General features: G+C 42.0%; 1 protein-coding gene across 3 annotated transcripts in view; it reads left to right on the top strand.

Moving 5' to 3' along the window:
* The window catches only part of VPS13B (vacuolar protein sorting 13 homolog B), a 2,423,697-nt gene that overhangs the window by 156,488 nt on the left and 2,242,432 nt on the right, over positions 1–24,777 (top strand). For all 3 annotated transcript variants that reach the window (XM_069220546.1, XM_069220545.1, XM_069220547.1), the window contains exon 4: positions 2,372–2,492. In XM_069220546.1, coding sequence (XP_069076647.1) covers positions 2,372–2,492 — 121 coding nt within the window. The remainder of the gene's footprint in view (positions 1–2,371; positions 2,493–24,777) is intronic.

The following is a 24,777-nucleotide window of genomic DNA, read 5'->3' on the forward strand; positions in this document are numbered from 1 at the left end:
AAACTCTGGCTCTTTCATTTGTATGCTCTGTTTGCAAGAGTGCGTTTATTGTGTAATTTAGTTGTATTCACCCGTGTGCAAACTGTGATCTTTTGTTATGAGTTCGGCCTTTTTCCGGGTTAGGCTGTTCCATACGGGTCAGCACGATGTTCACCTTTGGGAGAAGTTGCTATAATTCTGTTGTAACCAGTGTTCCCCCCTGAAAGGTTCGTGTGCGTTAATCTGGACAGCGGACGCCGCTGCTGGTGAGTTCACGCATGGTTAAGCGTGTGAAAGCATTAGGCCGGATAAGATAAGACCCCCCTGCAGATGGGCGCAGACACTTTCTGTTTTCCTTCTCGGGTCTGTGGTGTCTGGGCGAGGTCGGTCTGTTGTGTGACATGGCAGAGGCGGCCCTGGCGGGAGCACGAGGAAGGCGTGAAAGGGTTGTGTTTATCTGTTTGGAGTAGTTTGCTGTTTTAAGACCCCGGCTTTGTCTTGCTTCGCGGGGCAGCTGTAATTAGTTGTGGTTTAGAGGACAGTTTTCTGACACGTCCGAACTGTTTGGGATTGTTTTGTAAGCAAATGCTCAGCCTGACCTGATAAAGGCAGATTGGATTTCCCTCATTTATTTTTCTAGTGTACTGTGTTCAGTATTTTGTGGTTTGGGTGTGTAGCATCCCATCGCTTATAAGAGACACTGTTGACCTTTTAGGAGTTTAGGAAGGTGGCGAATTTTTTTTTTTTTTTAAATCAGCAGTACTGCCTAGGTTTTTTTTTTTTTTTATTGAAGTTGGTAGTGGGGAAAGGCCTACTTAAACTGTAGCTGTTATTCTTACACGCTGGTGACATTGGCGCCTGTTGTTTTCAAAGTTCCTAGTTCGCTCTAAACAGCAATTGCTTTCACTTGTAAAACACAGAAAATACAATAATAATCTGCACAAAACGGGCGCAAATACGGTCGCACGCGTTGGTTCTTGTTTGTGCTCTCTCGCACCTTTATACAGGGTAGAATTTTTTTTCAGAAAGATGCTGTATTCTCAATTGCAGAGTTGAGTGTTTGCACCTGATTTTTGCACTCGGGTTAGGGTGACCAGATTTTGAGGAGCAAAAACAGGGACAGGTTAGACATAAAAGAAGGACTAAAGACTTTACTCTCACTTTTATGCCTGGCCTGTCCGTTTTTTTGCGTAGTCTTGTTAATATGTGCCTATACATGTGTGTGTTTAAAAAAAAAATAATAATAATATATATATATATATACACACACACATTTACAAGACTACATATATAAAATTAGCTATGACTTGACCTCCCACCCTGCACCCCCAACCCGCCCCCACCCACCTCTCTTTGCTTCGCACTCTGTCTCTCTGCTGCGAGGAGACAGGAGACTGTGTTGCCTGACAGTAACAGATACATTACTTTAATTATTTCATACTTTGTAGGCCTCTGTAAAAGGAGAGCATAGCTTTAACTAATGCTTCCCTAGATGGTCTGACCTTTATCCCAAAAACCGGGACATTTATTTAATGATCTGACCTTTGTCCTAAAAACCGGGACATTTATTTAATGATCCGACCTTTGTCCCAAAAACCAGGACATCTATTTAAAATTAAGAGACGCATCTGGACACCAGGGCAGTCCTCTAAAAAAACAGGACTGTCCTGGGAAATACAGGACGTCTGATCTCCCTAACTGGGGTTTAAATGACCTTCTGTTCTCTGCTGTACTCTTCATGCAATACAAGCATTACATTTTTACAAGTATGAAGTTTATTGGTGCAGTGCTTAATTTGATAATTGTGCTCCAGCCATTTCAGACATTCAGACATCTTTGATGACATCACTAGTCATTTACAGCATAGAGGTACTGAGTGTAAATGTGAGGGTCCATATAATGGAAATAGCATAAGCCCTGGATGCAAACATGATTTTGCATGTTGAAAGTTATGTGCTATACAATTAACAAATCACTACATTTTGCAGTGCAAAAAGAACCAGGAGAGAGAAAAATTAAAAAATACGTTTGAGCAGTGGGAACACTGTCACAGTGGCAGACAATTACACAGAAATAAGGATTGACAAAGTCAATAGGTCTCACATACATAAGATCGGCTCTGTAAATGTGTTTAACAATGTCGTACAGACATTCTTTAATGTGACAAGACTATGCATTTCCAAAGTCCCACGTGTTAGGATTTATTTAAAGATGCGTATAAAGCAGGAAGAAAAATATGCAGATTTTGTTCTGAGAAAGCTGAATGCATGCTGTTCACTGTCAATGAAATGCAAGTGCTTCATGTATCACACCACTGCAGTGCATAACAAACCACTTTATTCTGCAGCACCCAGCCTCCCTTACATGACTAACTCTAGCCATCGTTTTGCAGGATGACCATGAAAGCTGTGGCTCCAGTTCGACCAACCGTAGTACTACAGAAAGTTCCAAGTCTCTGACAAAGCCACGTCGCATCCAGCAGACTGCCCCCACCGATCCTGATTTACCACCAGGTGACTCCTACAATATTCTGCATATCCATACTAAATGTGCAATGTTTACAAATGTGTGCTTTTTGAGAGAACCTGGGTGGGTTTATTTTGTTGTAGGACTTTGTTGTTCTTCTAGTGTCTGGGTCTCTGGACGCCTAATGATGTGCTGTTGACTTTCAGTCATCAAAATGCTTGTTGGGGAATCAACTTCAAGCTGGTTGACTAAGGTTTTTGGCTAACTCTGCCACTGGATTCGAGATAGCCTGGCTGATGAGGGGTGATACCCCGAAACCGGTACCAGGTTGCTTGTTTCCAATCCAGGGAGGACCTGAACTGGCAGTTTGGGCTGGACTGTTCCCAGGGGAAAAAGGGTCAAGATTGATTTGCATATTGCTGGGTCCAAACTGGGGTGGCATGGTGAGCAAAAGAATGATGGATTAAATTCAGATCTGCGACTGATCCTTTTGCGTTGCCAGTGCAAAAGTTTCTAGTAGTCAGCACCTGAGTTAAAGTAGTCCTTGAATTCATTCTCTTCACCAATGGGGGCCAGTGGAGACCTTTCAACTGGTTGTAGGTGACCCCTTTTCTAAATGAGCGTTAGACACAATTTTGTCACCTGAATTTGTAACATTGAAATCTGTTATTCAGATTTTTAGAAGCCCTATGTAGACTATGTTACAATAGTCCAGTCCACTCAACACAATTGTTTGCATCAGCTTGTAGCTTATTTGCAGGAGTGGGAGGCTTTTGCTGAGTGGAGAACAATTGGAGATTGATACCCTTGACAACATCAGTTATTTGAAAGTTGTGTCAATTGTAGTATCCAAGTTTCTTATTTTCTTTGAGGTCGCTAGGAGCGGGCCTCAGGCATATCTGTGAAGTAAAGAGGCAGAGAATGTGCTGCGATCTTCCCATTACCAGTATCTGTTTTGACTCTATTCAGGTAGAGACGAGTTTCTTTCATGATGCTGGTATATGTTATATAAACATTCTGTAATGTTTGTCTGGGTCCTATAATTGATTTGTCAGCTCGATGCGAAGTTGGATATCTCACTCTTGCATCTGAAAATAAATTTGATGGCACTCAGATATATGTACTAGTAGAATCATATTAGACATCATGTGTGGGAGGGTGAATGCCTATGCAGCACTTATTGTCACTAGCCAAAGTATTGATTCCTATGATCCCATGAGCTTGTCCTGCGTGGGGGTTCAGAGTAGAGCAGATTCTATCTATGTCTGTGCCCAACAGCATGTCAGTGCATTGCATCTTTTCAGTGAAATCGGCAGGAGTCCCAGATCAGTCAGGGGCACAGCCTGTGATAGTCGGAGCCTTTTACCACTGGTGTCCTGGGACTCTGCCCAAAACTGAGCACCAAGTGCCCCTCTTTAGCTCTTAGTCCTCAAAGTCGCAAAGCTGAGCAATCCAAGGCTTACTCAGGAAAGTGGTGTGGGTTTAGAGACTTCAAATTCAAAAGACCATCTATTAGCAGCCAGTAAATCGGTGTCCAGCCAGTGGTTTTACTTAAGAAAGGAAAATAGCTTTTCTTCATCACACACCACAGTACCGTACATAAGTCACACAGTGCACTCCATACGTTGCTCCAGTATAATAATTGTTGGTCATTATGCGTTTAGAGAACAGCCCCTGCTCTTTCAATACAGACAAATACCAGTCATTAACAGGCCAAAAATAGATCTTACCCTCTCAATGGAATCCACCAGGGAAATTGTCCTGATCTGTTGATGAATTTCTTTGTGACTCCGCACACATCCTCTTCACACTGAAATGACGCGTGTACAGGTGTCATCTTTGTCCCACATGGATGGAACAAAAAAGCAGGTATTAGGGGACTGACAGACAATTTTAAAAACATAGCCATAAGGCATGTAAAAAGGCCTGTCCTGCCACTAATCATGTCCATGTTACCCACTGTCGGGCCTCAGCAGCCCTGTGACTGGCGGTAGTTATGTTTCTTTAAAAGGGTACTGCGTCTGGAGTACTGCTTTAGACTATAGATCTTTGCTCTGGGTCTTAACCCATGTTACAGGAAGCATTCACTGCAATGTATGATTGTTGTGTAGGCTGAATTGTGAGTCAGAAATACGCAGAACTTGCTATGAGGAGATCAGGTTGGGGGTGCATGCTCATCAAAGACAAACATGCATTTTCTTCTTGAATTTTGCTACAAAAAGGAAAGTTATGATTTGATTTCCCAGTTAGCCAAGATTGGTATGTCTGCCATTGGTTTCTTCAACAGTTAAGAGATTGGGCAGAAGCACAGAGGCCGTGGACATGAAGCATTTAATACGCTGGCTACACACATAGGGAAGAATTGCTGTAGGCTGGGTGGAGGGTCTGGTTTCTTATTGAATGTCTTTGCCATAAGGTTGGTCGAAGCCCTGGTCTATTCATTTGGTTTAAAAACCGTAGGGATAAACTCGCAAATAATGGGAGGATGGCATTTTTTATGCTGCATGATTGAATTAAATGCAACCCCAGACAGATGCTCCCTTGGTTACAAAGATTCACATCATAGCTTTGCAGTGCTGTATTTGGCAGTTTGAATGATTTCTCAGTTGGCAATTTCCTCGTAGATTCTAAAGGCTTCCTTACTTCGATTGATTTCAAGCTTCATTGGCGTGCTAGGCCTTTTTGACTTTTAGTGATCCAGGTTGCGGAGTCCTAATTTTTTTGACATGGTGTAGGAAGCTGGCTTTGTATATACTATATCAAAATGGGATATAGTGTGCACAGAGTCCAGGGGTTCCCCAGAGGCTTAAAAGAGGCTAAAGTAGATAATAATAATGCTCTCTTTTGTGTCGAACAGTTAGGCTTTTCAGGGGGTAGTGCAAAGCATTTGTTGTACACACACAGTCAACAAATGAGGCACACACTCAATGACAAACTCCAGGCCAATGTATTTATATTGGAAAAATATATTTTGTTATTTTATTTCTAGAACCCAAAGGATCTTGTTGCAGGTAAGTACATTTGCAAGAATCAAACATATGTATCAATAGCACTTTGTTTAGATTTGGCAAAGAAAATGGTTTACAGGCAAGTAACACTTTTCACTTTTTAAAGTTGACACTGTACAATTTTCAGAACAGTCCTAAGGGGCGGAAAGTGTGAGTGCAGTTTTGAGGTAAGTACTTGACTTACAGTTCTGTGTGTGTGTGGGGAGGGGGGGGTGGTTTAGGATGTCCACTGGTCGGAGTTCAGGATGACCTTAAACTTAAACCACCAGCAACACGGTGCAGGCCAGGTGCAGAGGTCAAAGTTGAAGGTAGATTTAGAATGGGATCCTCTGAAGACTGGGGTCACTCGGAAATAGATCTGCTAGCAGGTAATGTACCCGCGACTTCGGAGGGATGACCTGGGGAGTTTAGGGAAGTACTGGGGGGGCCACAGGTCAGCACCAAACACACACCCTCAGCGGCACGGATGCGGCAGAGTGCATACACAGCTTTGGGCTCCCACTGCTTTTCAATAGGGGGACCCCCGGGGTCACAGAGATGCTACAGGATGGGTCCAGAGGGACGGTTCCCGGAACCCACAGGCTGGAAAAGGAGGGCCACCTGCTGAATGTTACTGGACCGGTGGTCGGATTCCCCAATGCCAGAGGGCTGCGGACGGAGGGGTACCTTTTGTCACGGTTTCGGGCGGGTCTGATCAGAACTTTGGTTGGGACACCCCTTGAGGTCACCGAATATCCTAAAGAGGTAGTGTACTGGGGCAGAAGAGCAGCTAAAGGCATACACGGAAAGGACAGCTATAGACAGGCACAGGAAACAGGAAAGTAAAAGCAGAGCAACCCTTGTGTGAACAAATAGAAACGGATTAATAGTGGACAAACACGCTGGGGTTGTACACAGAGTAAGGTGCAGAACCTCCCACAGTGACAGGGAATCTCAATGCCTCTGTGCAGTTTGCTCTTACAGATAGTCACCCTGCCAGCCCCATAGAAAGGAGGCAGCAGAAGTGATTCTGTCTCTGGACCCTAGAGCACAAACAAGGATAGTACTTACATACACAGGACACGCTCTTGTGGGTCCAGCTGGAAACACAGTGGCGATTCCTGAGAAAACAGCAATAGCACACTGTCACTGTTAGGCACGAAATACAACAGATAACACTGGACAAGTATGGGGGCTGGAATTGCCTCCTGGAAACCAGGAGCCAACCCCAGTACACAGGAGGACACGTATACACTGGTGAAGACTGATAGAACACTTACCAGACACAAAGAACCAAGAAGAAACAAAAACAGAAGGGAACAAACAAAGAGGCAGAGGCAAGAACTAGGAACAGGCTCAGGCTGAAGCAAAGGCGGGACTAGGACTTGAAAACAGGGCACAAACTTCTGGCTGGGACAAACAGAGACAGGACTGGGAAACTGAGAGCAGGCTCTGGCTGGAACAGGCAAGGACAGGGCTGGAATACAGGGAGTAGGAAATTAGCAGTAAACAGGACTGGGAAACAGAGAGAAGGTTCAGGCTGAAACAAGGCAGGAGCAGGGCAGAGAAACAGGGAGCAGGCTCTGGAAGAAACTAACAGGTACAAGGCTAAGAGATAGGGAGCAGACTCTGGCTGGAACAATCAGGAGCAGGGCAGAGAAACAGGAAACAGGATCAAGCTGGAACAGGAACAAAACTGGAACACCATCCGACAAAGGGTCTGTAACACAAAGGAATCGAAGTCCGATGCACGACGGGTAGCTTGAGGAAATGGCTGCTTATAAGCAGTTCCAAGCTGGGCTGCACAGGAGAGGTTTCAGGTGTGTGTGGTTTCGGACACTTGCAAGTCCTGGAGGAGAGGATCCAGTGAAAAGGAGCAACTGGACTTCTCCCATTGAAAACAATGGGAAACAGAATCCGGGTTTTCCTGACTACCAAGCTGTGCATTATGGGATTTGCAGTCCCAAGAAGCAAATGTAGTCCTACACAAGTGTACCATGGAGAAAAGAGAAACAAACAGGAGTCAGCAAGGGACTCTAGATAGGTGTTCAAGGTGATTCCCAGACTTCTGACAGTCCCCTTACAGCGCCCCCTGGAAATGGGACGACCGAGTCGTAACACCTTTGGGCATCATTAATCTTCATCCAGATCTTTCGCAGTAAGGGGGGTCTTCTGGATTTAGGCTGCAGGCGTTGTCGAGTTGGCCAGGAGGGGTCAACCTAGGGTGGTGGACATAAGGTTGGAATCGCCTGGGGACCTGTTCTGGACCAGTGGGCACCTGGACTTGGGCTGTGGGCGTCTGGTGCAGAGTGGGCAGGACTTGCAGATCCTGGGCAGTTCTGGAGTCTCTTTGGAGGGTTTCTTCTGGGCAGGACTGCTGTCCTCGGGAGTTCTTTGTCCTTTTGGTAGGCAGGCAGTCCTCTGGGGGTTTGGAGAGGTCGCTGGTCCTGCAGTATGCATCACCTTATGGTAGCAGAGTCCTTGAAGCTGCAGACAGGCCGGGAGGACAGGAGCCGAGTCTGTTGTCGTCTGGAGTCTTCACTGCTGGGGGTTCGGCTTAGAAGTCCTTCTTCTTTTTTACTTGTTGTTGAAGTCACCAGGAATCTGGTGAGCTAGGTTCATGGGAGCCCTCAAATCCTAGATTTAGGGGCGTTACAAGGGTCAGAGGGCAGTAGCCAATAGCTACTGACCTTTGAGGGTGGCTACACCCTTCCTGTGCCCACGTCATTTGGGGAGGGGACACACTCCTAACCCTGTTGTCCCTGTCCTCCAAACCAAGATGGAGGATTCTGCGGGGGGAGACTAAGGGTGAGATCACTACGGCTCTGGACACCTTAGGGGTGGTCACTCTTCCCTGTTTTACCTAATTTTCCCACTGAACTTGCTGCCAAAAGTGGGGCTTTGTCCGGGGGGCTGACATCTCCACTAGCTGGAGTGCCCTGGGGCACTGTAAAAGGAGGCCTGAGCCTTTGAGGCTCACCGCCAAGTGTTACTGTTCCTGGAGGGGGAGGTGTGAAGCACCTCCACCAAGAGCAGACTTTGTTTCTGGCCTCAGAGCACAAAGGCTCTCACCCCACGAGGTCAGAAACATGTCTTGTAGTGACAGACTGCTCAGCCTTAAAGGGTTGGTTAAAATAAAGGGGACATCTCTAAGATGCCCTCTGGGTGCATTGTACAATAAAGCCAACACTGGCATCAGTGTGGGTTTATTGTGCTGAGAAGCTTGATATCAAACTTCCCAGCCTTCAGTGAAGCCATTAGTGGAGCCGTGGAGTTCGTGATGACAAACTCCCAGCCCATGTACCTACTGCACTTACAATGTTTACGAATGGACTTGCACACTGTAGGGTCATATTGCTCATGTGGCTGTGGCCTCACCTGTGGCATAGTGCACCCTGCCTTAGGGCTGTAAGGCCTGCTAGAGGGGTGATGTACCTATGCCACAGGCAGTGGTTGGTAGGCATGGCACCCTGAGAGGGATGCTATATCAACTTTACCTTTTTCTCCACACCAACACACAAGCTGCAGTGGCAATGTACATATGGTTGGTGAGGGGTCCCTTAGGGTGGCACAGTACATGTTGCAGCCCTTGGGGACCTTCCCTGGTCACAGAGTCCTTGGTACCAGTGGTACCTTTTGCAAGGTTCTTACCTGTGTGGCAGGAGTGTGCCAATTGTGGAAACCATGGTGTAGTTTTAGGGAAAGAACACTGGTGCTGGGGCCTGGTTACCAGAATCCCAGCACACACTGTCGCGTCAGCATCAGTATCAGTATCAGGCAGAAAGTGTGTGTGTGGGGGGTGGTAAACATGCCAAAAGATGCACTTTACTACACATGGTCTGTATTAATTTTTTGCAAGATTTGAACCTCATTTCCTTTTTTTAAATTATGGGGTAGAGGTGCAACACATCAGGGATAATAATCTGCTCTGGTCCAATGATTTTTAGAATTTCCAAACAAAATTACATTTTGCTGCTTCTTCTACACTAGCAACATGGCCACTTTTATACTCTTCAGTCTCTTACATGAAACTCAAACCCTACTTTTAGTATTACTCTGATGCAAACTTTCTTTTGGAGCTTCCTGGTTGCCATTATCTTGTGAGTCTTTTCTACTTTTATTGTGTGCCTCATTATATACTTCCGGTAGGATAGTGGTGAATGAATGGTCCACACTGTGGTCTAAATGAAATGATTGTTCAGTTAGAGAGACTTTGAAAAATTGAGCCAAACAAAGTTATAGATTTTCATATTGTATGTCAATCTGTAGACCAGCTCATGGAATCATATTGCGATTTGAGTACTATATTGGAATAAGAACTGTCCAGTTCTGTTAAGGGTTCACAGTAATCCAGGATTGCATGGATCTGTTTTTAGCTTAGGGGAATCATAATAGAAGAGTAGTACACTTGGAAGTCTGCTTGGTAATATGTTGCAGAGTCTAGGGGACTAAGGAGTTTATCAAGCTGCTGTTTGTGCATTTCTCTGATTGTCAGCTCTGCCAAGTGCCACAAAGCCTGTACATTGTTTGCCCAAGAATGTCTCTTGGAGAGGTTAGTTACATGTACCTTGAGGTTAGTCTCTTTAAAGGCTGGTGGGCGAGAAGGCTTGCTAGTCCAAAGTATAGGGACCGTGGCAGGGACACTGTCTAAAACAGCCAGAAGCTTAAATCCAAAAGAAAGACCAATGTAGTTGGCACAGAAAGTAGCCAATGTGTCTCAGGCTCCAAGTGCAGTCACCCTGCTTTGATCTAAATGCTAAGAAAACAGCATGCCTGTTTTCAGCTAACAGAGTCAGAGATGCAAAAGAATGTTGTTTACTAGTTCAGACCTCTGTCGCTGACTGATCTTGACCCATCCCTGATAGCCAGGTTAAATACTCTTGCTTGCAGAGGCCCAAAAATTTGAGAAACATCATCACTCTGATCCGGACTGTGGCTTAGGGATCTGTTGAGTTCAGATCCTTACAGATTGTCACGGTGCCACCAGCCAACACAAGCCCTGGATTCTCTGTTAGTCAATTTGTCTTGTTCAAGATGCTTTTTATGAGTTTTACTTTTTTCCCCCCTTTTAACACATTCATCGGAGTTTATGGCTATTAGACTACAGGTGATGATTTTGGTTACAGGATAAAAGGTTTAAGGATCCAAATAAGGAAAACGCATATGTGCCTCTAAATCTTGTGCACCAATGTGTGCTTGCCTTAGCAAATGGTACTCTGAATACACAGGAGAGACTGAACATATAACGATGAGCATGCAAGCATATTTAAGGGCTATAGTACAGGATCCTGTTGCTTATAAGGGCAGTTGTAGTCATGATTGTCTGAGTGCTTGAAGACGTACCCTATTTTTTTAGGTTTAAACCAACAAATATTTAATGATTGTTTTTGAATGTTTAGTTCTACATATAAGCACATACAGCATTTTATGTGGCGTTTATTTATGATATTAAGATTTGTTATGATCTCTATTCAGAAACTATCTATCACTGTTTGTTTTATTCCACAGAAACCTTTTAGGATTTACCCCCCCTCAATAAGAGTTTTAAGTGCTAAGTACATTTTACTATCACTCATGAACTATATTTTAATGTCAAACCGAAGAATTTAATTGAATATCTTTGAGTCCAAATTGGAAGTCTTCTAATAAGTAATTTAAACATAAACATTCACGGTTCCCGTCGAAGAGGATCCATGCAAGAATTGCTTTAAGTACAGTGCCAGACAATACAATACCTCGATTTGGGGTGGAGTACAGGTTGGATATAGTTATGGACATCTTTGACCAATGATGTGCTGGTGGCACCCTGCAGTTTAAGAATGCATACACAACTTAATAAAATGAATACATTCAGGGAGGGCGTCCAAGAGGAAAAAGTAGTTTCTTTGAAAAATTCGTAAGATTTTAACTTGGCCAAACCTTCAAAAAGTGTGTCTGTGGTTACTACGAGAGCCTGTAGCCCACTTCTGGTTGCAGCTCGATAGGCCTAAATATGTTGTCGGAGTTCGACAAGTCTGCGTTTAGCCTTTTGGTTCTTGTTTACCTCTTTTGCTCGTGACTCTGTCTTGCGACTTTAATATTCTTCTCTTGTCCTTTCAAGAGAAATTCTTATGTGGAGAAGTATTCTCAAACAACACCAGCATTTCATAGCCTTTTTAAAAATTGAAAATGGGTAACGCATTTTTAACATCGACTGTATTGACTTTGCCAGATAGCTGGCAGAATAAGCAGATTAAACCAGCTTTTATCTAGCATTTTTTAAATTTATGAAGAGACAACCTACCACTCAAGCTATCTCTGTAAAACTCAAATGTAATTTAATGAAATGCTGGGAACGATCGAAATAAAATATTGTTTAAGCTCTAATAAAAACCAGATGCTGCGTAATATCGTTCTATCCAATGACAAAATAATGCATTTTCTTGGCTGCGAATGTAAAGCTTTCAAACTGGAATGTGTTTGTTTCAGGAGGACCATAGTGTAAACCATGTCAATTTTTGTGAAAGTTTTATGTGCTAACAGACAGACTTATGAAGCCAGAAAGCTGCCAAGCGCATTACTCAAAGATGAAAATTCCCTGGCAGTCAGAGAAAACAAATATTTTTAAACTTAACTCACAGCTAAACACGTAACATTGTTTAGTTCAGTGCTTTCGTCTGTGGTACAAACTTCCATTGGTAGATTAGTCCACTGTATCATTCGCCAATTCTTAAGTTGTGTTAGGTTCCTGATCATTCACAAGCTTGAATAAAGTAGTGGTTATCAAAGATCAGAAAAGGCGTAGAATTCTATTTTACTAATTTTTTGTTGTGCGACTTTTTGTGCTACATCTCCTGCACAATCCAGTGTACCCCTGCAGATGTCATTGACTGACCGCATCAACTTTAAGGATTGTTTTGCCCTGCATACGGGACACTTTTTCTCTTTGCTCACCCACCTATTTTCCCCTTGTCGAGCATGCTAGCTCTCACAGAGGGCAAAGTGTGGATAGGGCAGTTCTCACCTGCTGATCACAGGCAGCATGGCTTCCATCTTTGAACCCATTTTCTTCTTTGCACATCCCGGTTGGGTAGAGGCTTACTCAATATATTGTTGAAAATGTTATGTGGTCACTTGGCAAACACTAATAAATGATGTCCTTCACCTTAAGCCAATAAAGACATCTACTAGGTATGAGTTATTCATTATCATTTTTACACTTCTAATTCGGACTGGTTAAAGGATCAACAAATCCAGTTGAAATTGCTTGATCTTCGCCAGATAGGCTGCTCCTAACTGCATGAAAGGCACTTTTAAATCACCGTATTGGATTTTGCTGTGTTTAAAATGTCTTGTGCCTGTATCCTTATTCCTAATCAATCTATACTGGAATTAAATGCAAGAGAAGCATTAATCTGAATTCATGAAAAAAGCGAAGGTTTACTCGACCCTTGGTAGAAGAGATTATGTTAATCCAATTGAACATTAAATGGTTGCCTCTGTGCTCTTTTGTTATGTGTTACAAGTCCAAAAAATAGCTTATCTATGAAGGTAGTAATCCCCATTCCTTAATGTCAAGGCTGCAGTGTTTGCATCTTGCATTAATTACTTTGAATAAAGGCTGTGTTATATCTCGTAGATTGCCTTTGAATTTCCTCTATACTATACAGACCAGCCAGGACCGAACCCAGTGTATTCTGATAACCTCTGACTGAGCTCAGAATGTCTGTTATTCTGTATTCCTCGCTCTGAGTATATGCCTAACAAGTTGGCTGCCTCTACGGTAGGATCTGCTGTCCCAACAACATTGCACAGTATTACAACTAGACCTCACAATCAATATCTCCACGCTTTAAGATTGAACAGAACCAACTAAGGCTGTACGTAATCAATTGTCAGGTTTGCAGGAACAGAGGTTTTGTCTGCTCCATCCTGCAGAACGTTATGGTCTAAGCCCACTTCTGAGACCTACCTCCTGGGATTGGGCACTGCTTTGATTTACAGGACGAGAAATCTGTGCTTAGAAGTATCTATCTCTTTGTTTTGGTCACACCTTTTCAGATTTATATTCTGTCTAATCGCCGATTCCTTACTGCATGCCCACCTCCCCGTTGAAGTGGACTTTTGAGAATAATTAGGTCCTAATTTGTGTTTGCACACTGTGACTACAAGTCCCAGAGGCAAAACTCAGTTGTAACAGAGGCATATGTTACTACCTGCCAGTGCACAGGAATTATTGCAAAAGTTTCAGAATTCAATCTAGCACCTGGGAGAGATTCAAAAGATGAGAAGTCTGTGGTTAAATGGAATATCCACCAGAAAGTGTATTAGTGTAATTTTATCTTCCCACGCCTGTGCTCAACTGCCTTTTAATTAAATAAAATGTATTCGTTTTGTGAAGGCCTGCAGCTGCAGTCTGTTATTGAGCAACTAGATTTTTCCATGTTCACAATAACTCACGCTTATTTTATTCTAATTTACTCTTTAACAGAAACATTCAAAGATTTCTGCTGGTGCTTTAGCATGTATGGATACACATGGACAACCATCCTGGAAGGTTTTTTGTTATACTTTATGGGAAAACCCATTTCAGGATGGCCTCTCCTGTGTACTCACTATGGCCATCTTTGAATGGTTGTTCTCATAAACTGCACATGTAGCTCTTTTGGAATTATGTCAATACTATATTGTTATATTTATTTTGGGAATGTTTGTTCTTCTCCGAAATCAATATGAGTTACTTCAGGTTCTGACTTTGGCTCAGATAAAAGTTGTGCCCAGTTTGCGACAAGGCTCTTTGTCCTTAACTTTTCTTTCCATGTTTCCAATATTAAGAGACACTGAACATCAATAAATGGGCTACCAACTTTCTTGGTTATGACTTGTGATAGTCATGTTATTCAGGCCACCTCCGTGTTTGAACTCATATTTTGTTCATTGACAGCCCTACACTTTCACACATTTAAAAATCATTTCAGATTTGTGTTTCTGCAGGTATGCTTTACCTACTTCATTTTAAAGGCCTGTTTCAGGTTAGCATAGAAACCCTCAAGTATCTCTGAACAGGCAGGCTGGTAGAGCCACAAGTTGCTTTGGAAGCTTGAGGTGTTTGTGCTGCGTGTTGCTCAACAGACTTGGTCTCCCTGTACTTAACTCTGCCTGTTACAGAAGAGCTGTGCATTTGATTACATTGCTCAGATCAGTTGCTTTGGCACCCCATTTGATGCAGTCAATCACACTTGGCAGTCCTTTAAGGATTTTGCACATACCTATCAACTTAACTCCTGAATTGTTGAGATCTGTAAACACTGTCTGATTTGGTTGTCCTGCACTTAAACACAAACGGGCTCACTGACATAGAATGGAAAGGATTTTGGGTCTGGGCTATTCTTGCAAGGTTTCTGATTGATCAACAGCTGCTCCCCTCAATGATCAACATTTTCAACCATTTTATTCCACTAATTTTCAATGTAGACTATTTCAGAAAAAACATTTAATTGAAAAGCCTTTTCAAGTAAAATAAAAACAAGGGAAATGCAAATGAAAAACATATTTAAATTAAATATTTGGGGCTGGGATAGATCCCTGTGTAGTTTTAAGGTAACTTTGAGGATCAACAATACACTTAGTATAAAGGGTTGGGTTTTGGGTTAGTATATGGATAAACATTAATGTTAAGCTTGGGAGTAGGCTAAAATAAGGGTCATAATATTATGATAGAGTTAAATCCTAAAGTGAGGTCTAATGTCCGGGTTAGATTATAATCAGGATAGCAACTTTTGTCAAGATTAATGTTAAAATTCTAACAGAGAGATGGTTAGGAGCAATGCTTGGCCTAGGTTAGGCTAGGCTAGATCTGGTCACAGTTAGGATTAAAAGTATCCATTTAGGAATAACTATGGTGCAACTGGAAAGAGCTAGGAGTGTGCTTAGTGTTAGTATTAGGATTTGGGCTGGTATAGTAAAGGCTAATGTTAATTTTTCAGGCATTTAAAAATGTAAATCAAATTATGAAGGAAAAGGCCAGAATATCATAAAATAATGTATATTTTTCAGTGATGAATGTTTTTGAAACAGTACTTATCCTTGAACTGTCTATTTTCTGTGTAAGAGATACCTATGTCTTTAAATCTAAAATGTTTTAGGAAAGAGTTAATGAAATGGTATTTCACTCAAGGTACTTGGATGATATGACCTACATCCATGGCATCATAACCCTAATTTATATCTGAGGTTGAAAGGAGTTCTTGGGATTTCTTTTTTGTGACTACTAGTTTTAAGATGCTTAAGCTAAATTCTGTTAAGTTAAGATACTAACAAACATCATCTTACTTGAACATTAACAGCATACACCTATTGATGATTTGAAACTAAATTTCTAAACTGCTCTCTTTTTAGACTTGTCAGCTCTTGGTGTGGTTTCCCATGTCTTTTTGCTTCTGACCTCCTATTTTTGATCCTGTGTTGAATTTCGTTTTTTCTGGCTTTAGGACTCTGGGCACTTTACCATTGCTGGCCAGTGCTAAAGTACCAATGCTCTTTGTCTAAATTGTATTGGTGATTGGTTTATCCATGATTGTTAAATTTGATTTACTTGTACGTCCCTATTATAGTGCACCATCTGTGCCCAGGACCTGTAAATCAAATGCGACTAGTGGACCTGCAGCACTGATTGTGCCACCCACGTGAGTAGCCCTGTAAACATGTCTCAGACCTGCAATGTCCATGTGGGCAGTTTTAAACTGCCATTATGACCTGGCAAGGGCACCCACTTGCCAGGCCCAAACCTTCCCTTTTACTACATGTAAGTCTCCCGTAAGGTGGACTGAAGGCAGCCCCATGGGAAAGGTGCAGTATATTTTAAAGGCAGGACAGGTACTGGTGTAGTTTACATGTCCTGATAGTGAAACACTGCTTAATTCGTTTTTTTCTATTGCAAGGCCTCTCTCTCTCTCATAGGCTAACATGGGGATTGCCTTGAAATATCTTTTAAGTGTAATTTCCCATTGGGATCAGATAGAGATATGGACTTTGGGAACTCTGAACTCACAACTTAAAATTACATATTTTGGTAAAGTTGGTTTTAATTGTAAGTTTGCAAATGCTACCTTTAAAAAGTGGGCATTTTCTTGCTTAAACTTTCTGTCCCTCTGCCTGTCTGTGGAATACACGTCTGGATCAGGATGACAGTTGGACTGTTTGTGAATTCACTCAAGACAGTCACACCAAGGGAGCTGAGGTGTGCCCTGCATATCTTGATGTGCCTTCTTGAGCTAGAGTGGTGCGAGGGGCTGACACTTGTACCTGAATAGGGCTGTGCCTGTCCCTACACAAAGCAGTCTCCAGTTCCCTTTAGTGTGTCTGGGGCCAGGGCCGGAAAGGCAGGCTCTTGTGCACTACAAAGACTTTTCTTTGAAGTTTGCCTACTTTAAAGACAGAAATTGATATAAGTACTGGACCTCTGACCCCACAAAGTTGGAACACTTCTGGACTGAGGACATTCTGCCAGGAAGAAGAGCTGAATACTGTAGGGGGACTGCCATTTTGCCTGTTGCTTTGTTGTGCTGGCCTGCTGCTTCTGTGACTAGACCTTGTTTTCTACATCCTGCTTTCCAAGGTGCTCCAAGGGCTTGAGTGGAGCTTGCCTCCTGGTAAGTCTCCAGGACATCAAATACTTCATCTGCCAGGACCTGGGCTCCTCTGCTAAGGGCCCTGTCCGGTCAAGTGCTGCCAAATCCAGTCTGTGCCCTTGAAGGAGGTTTGTGGTGTTAAAAGAAGAAAATCTACGTGTGGGATCACAGTGCCATTCCAAACTGACACATCGCTGCATTGCTTCTGCCCACAATGGAGCATGGTCCCGCTTGACGCAGTGACCATGGTTTTCAACACAGGCCCCACCTTTCATGTTAGAAGAACCACCACTGCATGAGTTTCGAGCATCTCATCACTGAAGTCCGTGACTCATCGCTCTGACTCGGCCCATGCTTCATCGCTGTGAGATCAACGCATTGTCCCTGGGCGTCTTTTCTGCATCAACACCGCACTCCAGTAAGGAACCAACTCTTCATGCTGCAAACAACGCATCACCTCCCCTGTGGCAGCAAGTAACTGAGTCATCACCTTCGCTGCCTAGAAATAACAAAGCAACGCATCATCACCCCTGCAACAGTAAGGAACTGACACATCTCTTGCTCTTTCGACGCATCACCTCCCCTGCGGCCCGCATCATATTTGTTTTTGACGCATATCAGGTACTTTGCCTTAGTCAAGTGCCTCATTGATTTCAAGGAACTCCATTACATTTACTCTTTTAAAAGTGGTATCTTTGCTTGTGTATGTTGGATTTTTGTCGTTGTGGTCTTGTTTTGCAATGGTAAATATTGGCTATTTTTCTAAGCTGGTATTGAGTACTTTTGTGGTGTTTTCACTGTGTTGCTGTGTGTACAAATACTTTACACATTGCCTCTGAGATAAGCCTAAATGCTTGAGGCAAGATACCAAGCAAGTGAGCTGGGGTTATCTTAGCTGTGTGACTCCCTAAACCTGACTAGAGTGAGGTCCCTTCTTGGGCAGCGTGCAAACCACTGCCAACTAGAAACCCCATATTTAACATCTCTCAAATATCCATTGTTGCTTTCTGCCTTCTCAGATTGAATGCCAACACAGTTCACCTGATAAACACCGAGAACACGGAGCTCTAGCTCAAACCAATCATGTGTTTTTCAAGCAAAACTCTGTTCCTTATCGCCATGGTGGATTACTGTCTCCAGCAGTATATGTATATATATATTTTTTTGTTTTTAGTTTGTTCATAATGAGTGCATTCTAGATATGGACTGAATGATATGCCTATAACATTGCATCATCCTTAAATCTCAGAGACCAAGGCGATGTTTGTTTTAAGCTTTCATATGCATAGTGGACTTGTCATTTTTTTTGTCAAGATTATGGGAGCTATGCTCATGGCTTGGAATAGGACCAATCATATTTTACTATTCATTTGACTATTCATGGTGCTACCCTCTTGCACTTGACTCCACATACCAGAGGTCTGAACTCACCCTCAAGGAAATCCAAGGATTTGATTCTAAACTAAGGCATGCACCAGGTAATTAGGCCTGTGATTATAATTAATGATATAAAAGCTGTTTTCAGTATAGATGATTAAATGTTTCTGTGTTAGTCATGTGTTAACAGCAGTTGCAGCAATTGCTCTCTAATTCTGCTGAAATGTCACAAGTAAAGAAAGTCCTGCAAGCCTTAATATTAAATATATTATGAAGATATAGCCTTTTATGGCATTGGAATGTGGAGGAGAGAATGCACGAGGTAGAATGGTGACGGGGGAGGTAGAACGTGGGTGGCAGTTGGAGGGCAACAAAGTGTCGTGGCGAGCGGCTAAGATTTGCAGTTGCTGCCGCTTATGTACCTTTTGACTGAATAAAGGATTTAAACCTGGATTTCGTCCCTGCATCTTCCTCACACCTTTTTTCTTAAAAATGGATCTTGCTGTATTCTAAATTCTACTGTTATTTTTTGCATAGTAGACACCTTATGCTCAGGTGCCCGCCAGAATCTTGCTAGGGACTGAAGAATTATAAGGGTATCCACCACTGTGCTTTGAATGGCCACCATTATGCCAAGGAAACAAACCAGTAATGCAATGATGGTCTTTTTTTACTTGCTTTTCATTATACTAGCGGTATCCACTGCACCCCTGGGATTGTCCTTGACTGAGCTAAGTATGCCCACAGTATCACAGGTCACATTGTATTCCCCTGAAGACCAGAGTTATGTTAAGCATAATTTCTTCCATAATGCTAGGGACGACCAGTACAATACAAAGGGTGTCCATAATATGTTAGACTATGATGGCCAACATTAGGCCAGGGATAACCACAACTATGCCAGCAACATCGTTGATTTTGTCATTGATAGTAAGTCCATTGCCAGGGCCACCGTTGTTCAAAGATGAGTGGGACCACGCTACGCCAAAGATGCTTATAAGAAGCCCAGCCATAGAAATGTATGCAATATACAGTATGGCATCGATGCTCACATTAAAGAAGACACCACATCTCTTCCTGTGACAGCTGGCTTAAGGGGTGAAGTCTGTTCTCTCTAAATAATGCCAAGGTGCTGACCGCTTACGCCTGCCTTTAATTTGAGCCCTGACTGTCGGACTCAGCGATTTTAGTGTGGCAGCTTTACTTTCTGCCTCCTTCCTTCAATCTTAAGCTTTTAGACCCTCCCATGCACCCCTAAACAATTCAGAGGGAGAGTTCACCCTGGTATTGACTAGTGAAAAGTGGCAAGTAATCCCTATAGCAGTAATTTTACGTTGCTGTTTTCTCACGGCCACCAGAAATATGGTGATTATTGCTCAATCATAACACTGGTTTTCATTGTGACTGGTGAAGGACAGAAATGAAACTATTAATTTATTTTCTCATTGCTAACGTAAGGGTTGTTAGATAATGGCAGTCAGTTACTACAGATCTTCTTGGCCTGTTACAAAACATTGTCTGGTAAAGAAAAGTTATCTATTCTCAACACTACTACAAAACTTGCTGAGCCATTCAGTCCCTCATCCTCTGTTAGGGCTTTATTTCTTCTTTCATTACACTGGCAATCATCCGATAATAGTGCTCTTGAGAAGTAACAGAGGAAAGCAGTGTGCTCGGCCTTGGCTGTAGCATTGCTGGAGCCATAATGTTTTGTCCTATATCAGTGTAGAAGCTTAATATGCTTAACACTGTGCTGCTGTTCTGAGCCAAGCAGTATCTAATGATTGGGAAGTGTGGTCTGGCGTTCGACAAAGCCTTGGTGGTCCTGTCCAGTGCTGCAGCTGCCTCTTGTACTTTCAAGGTAACATTATCAGCTTGAAGGTTTCCCGTTGTGTGCGGGTTATCCGCTCATGCTACTGCTGGACGTATGTACATAGAGGCAAAATGAAAAGTTTCTTTCATTTTATTATTAATAAATAAGTAGTAAACTTTAACAGTGCGTTTTAAAACCAAAAACCAGCATATATTTGAACTTTTTGGACACACAGCTGAGATCCTCCACAGTTTGGCCTCCTTCAACAATAACTTGTAGAAGGCAGCTCCCCAGGAAAGATATTCTCGCGATTCCACTTCCCCTCTTCACAAGTGGCTGATCCCTCATCCGCCAGACTTCTCACCCTTGCCACAGCGGATCTGAATTGCCCTTCTGATAAAGACACACTTCCCTAAGAACAGTAGGAGACAAACTGTGCTAGGAGGTGGCTGAAGGCAAAATGTAGGCTCTTCATCAAACACTGCAATGATAATACAAGCAAATGGTACAGCTGGATTCTGTCACTGTCCCCTTATTGTCCAGACAGCAGTGTCAAGACTCCCTTTTAGGGGCTAGACTGGCTATCGCACCTCATGTCCTCACAGACTCTATTTCCATTTCAGCGTTTTGTTCCTACAAATAATTGCTATCAATGTCTTAGTATAATTAATTAATTGCAAGACATTCAAGAATGCAATTCTCACTCAAAAGCTGGAACGTGACCTTAATGACCTGAAGTAAGGTGGCCCAATTGACATTGGTTATAAAAATAGTATTTGCTCATTAACCTACCTAAGTCATGATGATCACGTGCCCCTGTGGCAAAGGTTGTTATTCAAAGTAGCAAAGGGACAATCCATTCTGTACAACTACTCAAGGCATCTAGACTCAGGGTTTTGTATACCACTAAATTGTGTAAACGCTTTCAGTGAAAGAATGCACCGCCCTGTTTGTCATGTTGAGTGACTCTTTTTAGAAACCACATTCGTTGGAGACTATAATTACATGCCACTTTCTTTTTCCCTGATTAAGACCTAATGTACTGTCAGTGGTATTCTTTAAACATCTATATTCATCAGTAAATTCTGGAATGCTGCAGTATTGACTTTTCCTCAGCATAATAGCACTTGGATATACACTGTAGTACTGCTGTCCGTTTCAAGTCAAACTCTACTCTGCTGTCGTCTTGAACTTTTTGGTCTTTTTCAATTAAATCTGCTTTAATGTGTGTCATCTTCCTATTTGAATATTTCCTACTATTTTGTGTCTCTTATAAAACAATCCATCCCTGTGGCTCCTACAATCTCCTGGAATCCTCTACCATTGATATACGAATACAACCCTCTGTGCTCGTGGTCCAAAAACATCTTATGACCCATCCCATCTGTTTTGCCTGTTCCTGAACGCGCTCTCATTGAGGTTAAACATAAGTCTCTAAATCCAAGATATACTATTATTGGTTATTGCGCTTTTGGTAGATGTATTCTGTAGGCTTTATGTAAGTGCTATTGTAGCCCATGGTTGAGGTATACTGTATAAGAAAAGGAAACTAAATTAAATTGAAAAATAGATGCCTGGTTTGTATACTGTAATTGCATGATCTTTTTTCGGTAGGGTGGGGGTCCTGCATAAATAATCTTGTAGTAATCTGATCAAATTGATGAGATGAGGTACCTGCAGCAGTGGTAAATGCTGGTGTTTTTGTCCATAATTAAGATTTGATAGCCAAGGGATAGATTTGTATCAAACCACATTGCAATACTTGTACCATATTCAAATGTATTAAAGGCGTCTCCTAATTTTCTTAGAGTCTTTGGATTCCCGTTCTTCTTTAGGCAGAGATAATGCTCCTTCGTCCTGAAGTACATACATGTGTTTCAGGCTGCTGGATATTATCCATGTTCCTTTATAGTTCCACGTTGTGCTAAATGACTACCTGAGCACCGATCTCATTTGAGTGTTGAAGCAGGGAGGTGACAATAGAGATCCTTGTGGGACCACACAAAAAAGATTTCACTTTAGAAGAGACGGAACCGATTCTGATTTTCCCTGCTGCTATTTGATAGGAATGATTGGTACCACTGTCTGCCCTATCTTGTCATTTCAGCCCATTTTCCAGTAGCATGTGTAACTTTTTTTCTGGGGCACATGTAAGCTGGAACTGAGTGGTGGCAGCTTTAATAAGAAATATCGTTTTTAAATGCATTTCGTTTCGTTTTTAAAATACTTATTATTGCAGTTTCGTATACATCAGTAATTCATAATGTGTCGTCAGTATTTTACAATCTTGGTCTTGTAACCTCTTTTTAACAACCCTCCCCCCGCCTTTGCAACTGTGTTCCTTTGCACTTAGCCATCATACTACACACTCTGTTCCTATGCATATGCTTTGTCAAATAGACATAATACTCGTGGGTGTGGTGGACACATCATTTCTCTACAGTCTTTGTAGCCCAAGACTGATTGCCAAAGTGACAAAATATTATCTTTGTCTATAATTATATTTCTACTCAGTCTCTTCATTTCCATCAAATCCCACCCTTTTGTGTAGCACCGGTTAATCCTTGGGATTGCTGTTTGTTTCCATAGACTTGCTATCCCAATTTTTGCAGTAAACAGTAGTGAATGTTGTGTTGATTCTCAGGACAATACCCCCCCATATGTTTGGTTTTATATTAAGAACGGGTAGTTTTGGGTCAGCTAGAAAAGGGAACCCCACCATTCCTTTATTTTATCGCATCTAGTATTTCCTTCCAGTAGGTTATCATTTTTTAGCAAGACACCAGAGGATGTCCCTCTTTCACTGCATTGCCAATAGCATCTATCTGTGCCTCCCCTAAACATCTTATTTAGAACGCCTCCTATTAAATTCCAGTAAGTATTTATATTCTGGACTCCCTATGTACTGTAAACATATTGAATTTCACATTTTCTCTCCAACAGTGTAAACATTCTTTCTCTGTTATCTCATGTATAAATCGTTCCGCAGTTTCCCCCCATTTGTGAGGATTTGTCCTTCCATTAACAATATATAGATCTTTCACACTGCTCTGTTAGTGCCATCCACTGTAATTATTATTTCCTCAAAGTCTGGTAGCTCTTCAGCAGCTGCTTGTTTGTGTATGGGACACGTGACCAAATATCTTAATTGTTGACATCTAGAACTTTCTGACCCCCTCCATGTGTCTTCTTGGAGTGTTCAAATTAACCTGTTTCCCCGATTTCCACACAGATCAACTAGCTTCCTGCAGTGTCCCTCTCTCTAGGGTCTGTATTCATTGTTTTTATGTGTTGGGCTGAATTATTCATTATTGTAGATGAACTTGAATGGTGATGGGTAGGTTGTCAATTGTTCGGGCAGTACGATTAAGTCCTGGACATTCAGTAGTGATCAACTAATCTGACTACAGTATTCCATTTGTGGCCTCAGAGGTTTTGGTAACAACACAGTATCTTTTAAAGTTCTCCCTAGCAGTATCTTATCTTTGTTCACCCAGTGTTTGCTAGAGCATCTTCGACTCCATTCTCCTATCCCTCGCAGATTAACTGTTCCGTAATACGTGTTGATGACTTAGAAACCTAGGCCACCCTTTTGAGTTGGTTGCCATAGTATTTTCTTAGAGATTCTTCCAGATTGTCCCTTGCAAGGTAAAGTTTGTTAAGGTTATTTGTAGTTTGTCCAGAACTGACATGTCTGCATCGGTAGAGCCTTAATGACATAAGAATCTGTGAATCACTATTATTTTGATCTCACATTGTTTATTGTTCCTATCCTTGACCTGTTTTATTTGCCATTTTAAATTCGAGGCTGAGAGATTACATTAGCTGATAATATAACACATTGATACTCTCAGTAAGGTAAATCCCCAATTATTTTAATGAATGTGATTTCAGTCTAAATGGTGTATTTTCCTCCTGTCTGTTCACCATTTCCCTTTTATCTAAATTAGGAAAAGCTTAAATTTTCCAGTATTCATTTGATACCCAGATGCAGACCCAAGTAAAGAAATGCTTTATTCGGTCAATAAAATAACCATCAAAGCATACCAGTTTAAGCAATCATAGTTAAAACATCGCAGCAAAATTTAGAAGAAAAACTTAAAAAAGATTAAAAACGCATCAGATGATTAACATGGTTACTCACATATCATATCATTGAAATAGATCAAATTATAAGATTCCAATAGTGCAACAATCTAATGTGCAAGAAACAGCAAAATGCCAAACGCTAGCCTAGTAAGCATTTTCAAGAGTAAAAGTTATTTTAAGGAAAAAAAAGTTCAAACAAAATAAGCACAATAAATATTCACTGTAAACAGTTCAGAAATTCAGTGGATCCCTGGCATTCAATAATAATAAAAGTGCATTGGATATAACATTCGCCATAGTACAATATCAGGGGACACAGATGTTCAAAGCGTCAAATTTCAGCAGGGTTTCGGCCGTCTTCCCAAGGAGTGCACGGTTATCAGAATATTCCCTCCCTGCAGTCAACTGGCTATAACAGACAAAATAAATGTGTGTTTACGCCATACAATTGTCAGAT

The sequence above is a fragment of the Pleurodeles waltl genome, chromosome 2_2 (genome assembly GCF_031143425.1).
Source record: "Pleurodeles waltl isolate 20211129_DDA chromosome 2_2, aPleWal1.hap1.20221129, whole genome shotgun sequence".
Classification (NCBI taxonomy): domain Eukaryota; kingdom Metazoa; phylum Chordata; class Amphibia; order Caudata; family Salamandridae; genus Pleurodeles; species Pleurodeles waltl.